The following is an 11528-nucleotide window of genomic DNA, read 5'->3' as shown; positions in this document are numbered from 1 at the left end:
CACGTGGACATCGAGCCATTGACCACAACTAGTGAGTGTGACTTTCTAGACAGATGTTTATCCACTGAGTGGTCCATCCATCAAATCCATGTCTTTCCATTTTAGAGACAAGGATGTCATGTGGAACAGTGTGAAACACCTAAGAGCTAGTGGCATCCTTTACACCAACAGAATCATAAATTTGATACCCCTCAGCCTAAGCCAGTTCAGGCAATTAATATGGCAGAAAACTAGTTCAGCAACTCCTCAACCCAACAATTTTCTCCAAACTCGCATTACCCTCTTCTTCTCCTTTTTGCTATCTGTAAAAATGCACAAGAAACTAAAAACTGGGATTGTGGAAGGGGAGAGAAATGGAAAGGCAGACTTCTCTTGACAGCAGCCTGAAGATAGATAAATTCCAAGACATCAGAAAATACATTGATGTTTCCCCTCACCCACCCACAGTGGCTATTTGGTGCATGTTCATACCAGTGCAGTGAAGAAAACCATTTTAAACTAATCTCACCAGGCGAAGATATAAGGAGTCCACTTGCTGGACGCTGACAGAGTGTATGCCAGGAAATGTCAGGCCTTCTCTATGGTCTTTACCCACAACCACTGAAGTGTCTTGGGAGTTTCCTCAAAATTCATTTTCTGAGAAAGAAAATCATGTTCATCTGATTTTTACTCCCTTAGAATAAGCACTCACATGAACTTAAGAAGGCTGGGCTAAGACTGTTAAGAAAAATTAATTGGGTCACCAACTACAAATAGGGAGATGTGAAATGCCTCTGTTGCTTTCTATATGTCTGCAATTTCAAAGCATCTTGCCAGGACCTGGTACTACTTCTAGGTCTTTCATGGCTGGTGGAATACAGTTGTTCTTCACAGCCTCTGCACTGTGATGGATGACAAAACTGGAAAACCAAAATTGTATTTCCAGGCAGCTTATGCAGAAAACGGTAAGTGATCATTATTAACCCTGTATGCTAAATGTTTGGTGTAGATTTCTGGTTTCCCTGAAGTCGCACACCCTTTCCTCCTATTTCTGCAAACTAGTACATCACTTTCACCAAACCTGTCCTCCCGCACTTTCTTAGCACTACCTACCACAGATGCTGGAAGGAGAAGCCCCATTACTCTTTACCTGCCTCCCATCCTCCTTTTTCTTGCTCTTCACTGCAGTTGGTCCTTCTCTCCCAAACAGGACTGAGGAAGAAGTCACGAGATTGAATCATAAAATTAAAACCACTCACACTCTTAAACTTCCCCCTCAGTGTCATGGGTGCACTCCGTCTTCCAGTTTTGCAACACTGTAGTATCACACACTGCGCAACCACACACTGATTTCTGAACAGTGTAACATCCTCAACACATCCTTCTCCTCACTTAAGGAAAAGGAGTGAGGAGTTGAGGAGAGGCAGCCACACTGAATTGCGCCAGTGAGCCGATGGGACCACGAAGTCACACATGCTTTGTGCCAACTCCCTCTCTGGAGTGTGATTTGCTTCTCCTCTGTTTGAAAGACACAGCTACATGTTTGTCCAGACTCACCTCCCCTGGCATGCTGCTGTGACAGGCTAAAGGGCACACATCCACCTCTGATTACTCATTCACTCCAGTAATTATTTTGTTTGCTTATGGCTAATGATAAGGGGTTAGCCTGCCTGCTTTACATAAGGCACATGCCAAATATTATCTCTCTCGCCTTGTCCTATAGCAATGCACATCCTTGCTTATGTAATGGAGTAACAGGCTAATTCAGTTCAGCTCCTGGATATAATTAAGTTTCCTTGAAATTCCTTTGATAAAGGTGACTTGTGGCATCAATTTTTAAGCCATAAACAGAACTACAAACTTCTGTTACTGATACAGAATCAAAGGGAGGGAAGAAGGAAGGAAAAGATAGGTCAGAGTCTAAAATGTTCCATAAGCTTTGTAACTATGGAAGAGGAAGCGAGTAGGGAGAAGGATGGAAAAAGAAGAAAAAAAAATAACATGTTTCAATAGCTTTCTTGTAAAATTAAATATTCCAATAATTTCATGATAGTCGAGGAAGGACAGATAAAGGCTGCGATAGGGAGAAAAGTGAAATCTCAGAGATTTCTGACAAACCATGTTCAGATGGACTCTTGAGACACACAGGCATGTTAGAAAGCACTCAGGGCTTCCTCAACATTACGACACTCATCCAATACCTCTCAAGGAGGAATCACTTGAGAAAACTAATAAAATTTCCTCAAAAGTCTAGGGGCCAAATGTGATCCCACTGTTCAGTGACTGCAGTCTGAGAAGGCCTTGAATAGAGGCAAGTAAGAAAGCACATGGCAGGATGGAGTTCCTAACCCTTTGTGTTGGGATACTGAGTTTCCCCACAAATCTCTAGAAGTAGGAGCCTCGTGATCATCACATTTAGCTAAAACTGATGGAGAGAATTCAGTTTATCCAAATTATAGTACCGAACCACTTGTTTAAAAAAGTTTATTTAAATGAAGTAGGTACATTTCACAGAAATGGTTATAAAATGCATAGCATATTATAAACAATACTGTTACATTTCAGATACTAGTTGTCATTAATCTAGATATTGCTATTTAAAAACTAATCAGCCTGCTTGGTGAATCAGAAAGCTAAAAATCCCCAGTTAGCCCATCTTAGGCACTGTAAAAAAAATAAAATAGTATGATACGACAAAGCAGGTGTCCACTTTTTCATTCGCTCTAGTGATTGTATTGTGGCATCACTCATTTGCCAGTTCTTGTTATGTGGAAATATCTGGTCCCTGGAGTCACATACCAAGAGAAGATTTCCATCAACTGGAGTGCAAATTGCATTTGCTCAGCCAACCAAAACTCCATGCAACTTCAAGAAAAGCTGACTGAGGGTCTTCACACTTAACTTACTAGACAGAAACCATGTGAGTGAACAAAAATCCTAGCAGTTTCTCTAAGTTGTGCAGATATGAAACGCCCGTACGGCTATTCATAAACAACTTTATTATAACAACTTCATTGGCAAGTCCATATGTATTTCAAGCTTGAATTCCTTGGAAATTGAATACCCATTAGTAACAGACCTTACCCTTAGTGGTGATGCAATGCCACAGAAAGTGGAACTGAGCCTTTTTACAGCAGCTGAGAACTGAGCACACCTTGAACATCCAGAGCTTCACATGACCAAATCCAGAGGTGTCTGTTTTCTGATCTTTGGGATGCCAGGGCACAAAGAAGTAAAAGAGAGGAACTCAGCACTAATCCATAACCATAGCCGAGACAGATACCTGCTTGTTCACAAAACATTTCAGCATGAATCACAACTGAAATTCTTCCCATTTACATTTCTGTGACAATAGGCAGAAAGGAAATGCTGAGGTAAAAGGAGTTGCACCAGGTTTGCACTCCTGTCACCAAATTTAGAACTAGGCAAGCTATAAAATCCATTAATTCACACACAAGAGAGAGAAAAAATCCCCTTATTTTCAAAATATATAGATGTAGATCTAAACATATGTCTTCAAAACATATGGATACATGCTCAAGAATGAACTGACTTTCTACATTATGACATGAGCTTTACAGTAGATTACGCTTGGCTTAGAGTGAAAATAAAGCAGCTTGAACTCTGGCCAGCAGAGCTCCTTTGGAACTGTTTGTCAAGAGAAAAGAATGAGGTCTGAAGCAGTCCAAGAACACTGATGTTTCATTCACCATCTTCAAGTAGTTTCTGCAAGTTGTTCTGAATCTTAGAAAAAGAGAGAAAAATAACTGGAAGTGTTCTACTGCATTTTAAAAAAATAATGAAGTCACACTCTTTAATATAATCACTGTGTCTGCACATTAATTTTTCCACAACTACTCATACCAATGGTATTCATTTGAAATAGGGGGCTGGTTAGCTCAGTGGTTTGAGCGCGGTGCTGACAACAATGACAACACCGAGGTCGCAGGTTCGATTCCCGCTCGGTCCCCATGTGTGGCCAGGTCTAGTCGCAAGGGAGGTTGGACTAGAGGATCTCTAAGGCCCCTTCCAGCCTAGGCCATTCTATGATTCTACGCAATGCTTCCCAACCTAGAGTAAACAAAACATCTGGATATGATCAGGCAGCAGCACACCTAGCTTTCATCTTATGATTACCTCCTGCAAATTCCTCCTCTAGATTCTCTTCGTCATTAGGTATAAGAAAATAAGACAGAAATAAACTGCAGAGCTAGAAAGGGACAAGAAATGCAATTATTTTGAATTTGATCAAAACCCAATAAAAGCCTTAGTCTTTGAAGTTAGAGCTCTTATGTTTAAGTGAATAATTCAAATAGTTTTGTAACAGCTTCAGCTACACAGCCATCTGTGACAGGTCGTCTAATCATTAGCAAACATGTCCCATTTGACAGATTTAGTGTACTGATTGTGGGTTATCTTCCCCTAGTTACACTGAAAGCAGTGCCAGCCAGCCGCATCTTCAAGAATGATTTCTGCAGACCTATTTTAGACAGCCTATTTATCCACCTTTCATCTCCTTGTCCTTAAAAGCAGAGACAGGGGGATATAGTGGGTCACATCCCCTGGCACATGTGTTCTCAGTATCTTAGTAACTAGCAGTCACCAACTACAGAAGGTTTAGTCACAGCTACTTACAGGCACTAATGTGAGAAGCCATTGTACTTCCTGTTCGAGGATAACACTTCTTAACCCTATTTCATGATCTCCAGCCCAGATGCACACATTTTATAAAAGGGACATTTTGGGGAAAGGTAAACAGTAAGAAGCACCTAATTTTATAGGAATCACTTAACATACACACACGAATCTCCTTTTAACGAACCACACTGGAGTAAGGGAATGAGTAACATTAGGCCACACTTTCCATCTCCCATTTTAATGCTTTAATCTGATAGGCATGGTGTATTTTAACAACCTGTTAAATACACTTAAATGCCAAAGCAAAATTTTGCTAAGCCATGGTAATTTCATGGCTCCGTACAAAGTAGAGCTTTTAATAATGACAAGGTCACACTCAAAAAGTCATTGTAACATACTCTTGTGCTGAACATTTTTTAACTAGAGAGCAATTTTTAGTTTTTATCCTAGATAATTTCTGTGCTCTAGTTTACAATGCCGCAGTTAACACAGGAAGCAAGAGGAGAGACGAGTTACACTGGAACTTTTCTGCTACCTTTGCCGCAGAAGCCAGCTGCAGCCAATTACTTGCATTTTTCACTTAGGCATATGAAACAGTTAAGCAACTGCAGTACCTTTGCTCAGAAAACATAAAGCTACCAGATTTCCACCAGGTTTGCAGCACAAGAATAGGGTCAGACAACCTCTTCTAACCACTGCTCATCTAGATTAGAGAGGACTAGAATGTGGCAACTCACAGATATGGGCAATACTCATGCAGATTGTATGCACAGTGGTTGATTGCGTCTTGGTTACTTGGCAAATACAAGGTAAGGCGCTAAGGGTCTGATCCTCTAGACACTAACTGAAAAAAGCACATGACTTAAGACTAATTCAGGACAGAGAGTCACTTCTCTGGGAATAGCTGAATGATCCAACCACTGCCTTTCACTGTGTCTCCAAGCAGAGACTATATAAGGGAGTGGGAAAGTGCCTAGCCCTGCTGCAAAGAGCTGGCTGGCTTCCCGCTGAAATGAAGTGAGGCCTCCCATGAACCATCCTGCCAGCCTGCCTCAGACAGCTGGACAGGCTGGAAAGCAGTAACCTCTTAAATGACCTAATTTGGCTAAAAATGTATCTAGTAATCATCCCTTAAGCACCCTCCCCTTGTATTCATATTGTTATGATCCAGAACATACAGAGGGGTTACACAAGCATTATTTTAGACTTCCACAGCCAAAGAGGTAGGGATGTCATGGCAGAAACCTCCTTTTGGCAGTCTTTTTAAAACCTCTGCCACACAGGTAAACCACGGTATTATGCAATCCTAGCTTTATGTTATTTGAGAAATGAGGTTTTGGAAAAAAAAGGCGTTGAAAGGCCTTGGCATATATTCAGTTTTAGAAAGGTAGGCAAAAATACTCCATGTGACTTAAGCACATAGGAATTCAAGTAATTTTTGTTTTCACCTAATACTTTTTTTCATGCTTGGCCAGCGTATGTGTTCCCAACACATTTCATACACGTCTGCTGGGTGCAGCTGTTAAGGTTTAGCGGCAGGAGAGCAACAGGGGGCTGCAGGGGAAGCCGCTTAAGGAGGAGGCCAGGGGCTGCCCCACAATGGACAAAGCTGTTGCAGCAGCCTCCAGCAGACCCACCACAGGGCACAGTGAGCACCTCAGCCAAAATCGTGGTAAGGCCTCTGGGAAAGTGTATTCAAGAAAGGGTGAAAACACCAGACAGTGAGAGGAAGAGGTCAAGAGGGTAAAAAAGGGCAGAAGGAACATCAAGGACTGAGGAGAAGGAGGTGCTTGATGACAAAGAAACTATCTGCACTGCAGCCCATACAGAATATGCCAGAGCACGTGTTACTTCATGAAGAACTGGAGCATTTGGAGGAGCCCATGCTGCAGCAAAGAGAAAAATAAAGGAAGAAAGGCAGAGCAGAGACAAAAATTGTTATGTAATGACTGTAATCCCTCACCAGCCCCACTTAGGGGGCAGGGACAGGGCGAGGAGTTGGGGGCAAAGGAGTGAAGTTGAGACTGGGGTGGGGGGAGGAAAGGTGTTCTATCATTTGTCTTTGCTTCTCATTATCCAAATCTATTTTAACTGGTACTACATTAAATTGTTTTTTTCCAAGTCAAGTTTGTTTTGCCTGCAACAGTAACTGGTAAGCAATCTCCCTGCCTTTATTCTGACCCATGAGCTTTCTCACCCTATTTTCTCTCCTTGCCCTGCTAGGAAGGGGCAGTGAGGGAGCGCGTAGGTGGGCATCTGACTGCCAAGCTTAGGCCACCACAACACCTAAAATGGAAACAATATCTGCACAACAGCTTGTGTTTTGCATAGGTTTCCAATGTAAGTCAGCCGGTACATTTAGTTTTGCCATTAGAGAATAGCACAAAGTAAAGTTCAGGTGTAGGTAATTACACAAGTGGTGCAGCAGCCAATTTATAGGAAGAAGATAACTACGTAAGAAAAGCAGCACCATTTTTCTTCATCAAAAGCCCAAAACTCAAACACAAGCCCCAGACAGAAAAGTTCATCAAACAGTAAAAAAGGTTAAGTTCAGAATCCTTAGCTTTGATGCACAAAAAAACAAAAAAGAAAAAGATCATTACATGCAAAAATCGCCCCTGAAGTGTCCAGTTTACCAGTATTCCTGGTTTTAAACCGCAGTTCAAGGCAACAAAAAACTTATACATACCAATGCTTGTACTTGGGTTAATTTATAGACCAAAACCAAGTTCTTTCTCTAGGAAAACATGTCAGCTTCTGCAATCAAATGTAGGTGTATCTTTATCTTGGCACTTTTCAAAACAAACTACAGAAATCCAGCAAGAACCTGATAGGTGTATCAGTATTTGCATTATATCATAGGAAGTTACCTTTTCCAATTTAATAAGATTAGCAGTTAACTCATCACAAAGGGTATCAGCTTTGATTTGCAGATGAGATCCCAAACCTTGGCGCACTGGATGTCTGTTAAGCAGAACGAAGATATAAATATGACAGGTGAAAAAGAAGAAAACGGAACCAAGAGACACATGTAGATGGGAAACAACGGCAACATTGCGAACTGTACTTGTTTACAGAAACAAAGGCCTAAGTCACCTCTGCACTCTTGACTACACTCTTTATGTGGTCAATTCTCCAGAAGTTGGACAGAAAACTTTTTAATTTATTTCTAGTGAAAATAGTTGTAAAGTTGCACAAGTTCCCTGTCCATGACTTGGAGGAAACAAAAAAGCCCAACCCCTTGACACTCTATAAACAAACTCATCCTATATCTCATTCTATTTGGGATCAGAGCAACAGAAAACAGCACCTTTTCATGTACAAGTGCTTTAGAAGAGGGATGCAGCATCCCGCTAATAAAAACATGGCAAAAGTAGGAAAGTGGCACTTGATACTGCCTACTGTTAGAGTAGGTTTACCCCTTTCCTTGCATTATTGGTAAAATATAAATGCAAGCTTGTTTAAGGTAAAGAACCATTTCCTTCTCATTGCTTTTTAATCAAGAAGCTAGCTCTGTCTTCTGACACTTTCGTATGTGTCCTATTGCTTTCCATAGAAGGCAGCTGAGAGCAGTTGGATCCTGAGCAGCAGAGTCATTGTTCAATATGAGTGCACTGCCAGGGTAACCTGTTTGGCATGGATGGGTCATCAAAGAAAGCTGAATTAATAAGCGCACTATCCAAGAGCTTGCTACAGGTTTGAAACACAGCAGATGGTTCCACTCAGCCTAGGAACAGCTCCATCTTGAATTTTATTTTCCCTCTCTGTTTTGGAAGGTAATGTTTCTTGAGCCGTCACAGCATTCTCATTCATGCTGCACGAGGCTGCAGGTTTTGCACTGAGATTTACAAGTGACTTTTGAAGCCAAGTTTTTCAGAGCAAGTCAGAAAAAAAAAAATCAGTTATAAGAAGGGGAGAAGAGTTAATGCAAAATTTAATGCTGAATAAACTGATTAGCATTCTCAGCAACAATGTTATAACTGCCTTCTGTCCTAAGAGAGGAGCAAGAAGTTGATACAATTTGAAGTGGCATATTATTGTGGTATATGTCCCTGTACTCCCTCTTCACATGATGTTTGCATATTCCGCAGCACAGAAAATAAAAATCTAATAAAATATGCAGGGCAGATGACATCCACAATGCTAGCTACAGAATGGAACTATCTATGAAATACGGCCCCTTTCCCGATCTCCCCTTCAAATACACAAAGAACCCTCCCTTATTGTTTTTGGATATGTGATTTTATATGTTATTTTCATTTTAGCAAGACAGGATATTAGTTTCTGAAAAGAATACAGGAAGCCCAAAGATTTAGAGAACATTATACAAGCAAGTCAGATGCATACACTTAAAGGTTATGAAGTACCTTTTGTCATTTTAGGCTAAGAAAATGCAATTAACATTGAAGACAGAGGTTACACCTTTTCCACAGAATCATTGCTCTGGAAAGGAACTGCTTACTTCAGTAGTTTACACTGAAGTTACTCATGGCTATCTGAAACATGCTCAAGGCAGTAGCATGGTGTGCTTACACATTTATACTAGCAGTCTTAAACAGAAAGTAAGATAAGGCCTAGTACAGATACAAGAAACAGAGGACACCAAAGGATGCTACAGTATCACAGTGGTTTCTGAAGAAAACAGATGAGCCTGACAGATACTGGAAAAAAGATTTTAACCTCCAAAATTGTACAGAGTGTATCTTACTCCTTAATATGTGAATCAAAGGATGTGATGGAAATAAGACGCTCCTCCAGGACACTGATTTTGTATCTCATGTAGAAGGTAGAAAATATTAATGCGCAAACACTGTAAGAGAGAAAAATAAGGTATATCAGTTAATGATAACTTCAGAGGTACCCAACAAATGTAACATTAAAAGCCACTTCAATTTGTCAATTGTACTTGCTGAATAACAGAGGCATCGTTCTTACAAACATCTCAGGAATAGCCATCAGTGGCATACAGTTAGAAGAATCTCAGATTTGAGTATGGCTTTGCTAAGTGACATGTAAAACAGACTTGCAAGTAATCAGACTCTTTTAATATTTCCTGAACCAAAAGATCCTTTGTTTTTAAAATAAGAGGCCTGTTCAGCAAGCCTATCCTAGCATTTCTACTTCCAAAAAGTACCAGGGCCACATTTCCCAATAATTTCCTTTATTCAAGTGAAGCTTAGATTATATAAATCTTTGTAAACATTATCAAAATAGTAGGATTTCCTTATCTTGGTATTGATTGCTAACTTACAGGACTGCATAAAATACAAGTATGTGGTTAAGAGATAAGAGCTTCTGTGATTTCAGTTTTTGGAAGAACCCAAAGGCTTCAGCTTCAGAATGGCCTGTGAGGAAAAGAACCGAGTGTTACTTTGACCAGGGAAGACCACAGCACACAAACAGTGTTTTGAAGCATCCAACAGATAATAAAAATAGAGGGATAAACAAGAAAGAGATCTTCCAAATAATGTGAACTGACATAACTAGGCAAACTTACCTCAACTAACTCTAGCTGAAGATCTGCTGTGGATGCCTCATTCCTTACAGTTTTCCAGGCCAGGCTGGATGAGGCTTTGACCAACCTGGTCTAAAGGGACTGCCCACAGCAAGAGGACTGAAACTAGATGATCTTTAAGGTCCTTTCCAACTCAAACCATTCTACCATCTGCCCTTGAGTGCTTACCATTTCGAGGACTGTTTCGGACCTTTCCGTCAGGTCCACGTTTACTGTGTGCATCTGAACGGACAGACTTTGCCTCAGTCTTGGAAACTTTCAAGTGAGTCTGTGTTTCAACGACACGATAATCTGCCAAAGGAAGATTTTTAATAAAACTGTAATACCAAGTCAAAGGAAACTGTTGGTATCTTCAGCTAATCAAAGAGTAGGGGACGAGGAGGATTTTAAAAGGTCTATTTCTGGACTTGGACAGAAAGCAGCAGCAGGTTTAGTAGCCTTAAAACAATCTACATAGTAATTCCACATTGTCAAAATGTAAAGAAGCACTTGGACTGGGAGAGGATGATGTATGCTACATTTACATTTCCAGATCCTTTGCAACATGGCAATCTGTGCAAACTTTGAAGCTTATCACCAGCCAGAAGATGATAAAGTAATGTTTCAAAAGGATGGAATATTCTAGAGTAATGATTCCAAACAACTGTAATAGGAACATCAAATGGAGGTACTGCACTGTTACTTTAAAAAGGAAATTAGAGCTTCCTTTCCCAACCGATTTTTAAATCCAGATGATAAGAGATGGGACAGAAATACCCAGTTACCCTCACTTTCGTTAATGCTTTACTTGCACACCCTGGGGCTGCTCTAATGATGCACAAGAAACAGAATCACAAGTGGCAGATGTGCTCTCCCCTACTCTTCAATTCTTTTTCTTAGGGTGATTCTTTAACTGGATATTGTTTTTTTACTTTTGGAAAAGGAAAATGGAAAGGTTTGAAGTAGTTATTAGAGATAAGGAAGTAGGAAAGCTAGTTAAATCATTATTCAGAAGCATTCACATTGCAAGTGATGACACCACAATTTAGCTGCAGCTTCACAAACACCAACAGACAATAAAAAATACATACACAGTAAATACCAAAGACCAGTTAAAGCCCCAAATCACATCACTGAACAAAAGACACATAGCAAAAGAGTTAAATAAAAAAAAATCACAGAAAACTGCTATAAAGACAGGGTTTCACTGAAAAGTAAAGGTAAAAGTTTATTATGCAAGTTATTACATAAGTCAAGATGGAACCCAGAGTAATAACAGCATAACAACACATTGACATGTTAATACGTATTAACTGTACAGCAAAATAATTCCCTACGTTTTGCTAATAACATTCAGCATGTGCCATGTGAAATAAGTTCTGCTGTACTTACGAACTTATATGCAGTGAGTTTCTAC

At 40.2% G+C, this 11528-nt stretch overlaps 1 protein-coding gene across 1 annotated transcript in view; it reads right to left on the bottom strand.

Annotated features, from left to right (window-relative positions):
* Window positions 1–9303: 9303 nt before the first annotated feature.
* GRAMD3 (GRAM domain containing 3) overlaps window positions 9304–11528 on the bottom strand; it is a 12099-nt gene continuing 9874 nt past the window's right edge. The window contains exons 9-11 of the mRNA XM_009875952.1: window positions 10301–10423; window positions 9869–9962; window positions 9304–9427 (exon numbers count right to left, since the gene is read on the bottom strand). Of these exons, the coding sequence (XP_009874254.1) occupies window positions 9322–9427; window positions 9869–9962; window positions 10301–10423 (323 nt within the window). The 3' untranslated portion in view covers window positions 9304–9321. The remainder of the gene's footprint in view (window positions 9428–9868; window positions 9963–10300; window positions 10424–11528) is intronic.

This window comes from Apaloderma vittatum, unplaced genomic scaffold (genome assembly GCF_000703405.1).
Source record: "Apaloderma vittatum isolate BGI_N311 unplaced genomic scaffold, ASM70340v1 scaffold12709, whole genome shotgun sequence".
Classification (NCBI taxonomy): domain Eukaryota; kingdom Metazoa; phylum Chordata; class Aves; order Trogoniformes; family Trogonidae; genus Apaloderma; species Apaloderma vittatum.
This window is presented reverse-complemented; position numbering and strand designations above follow the sequence as displayed.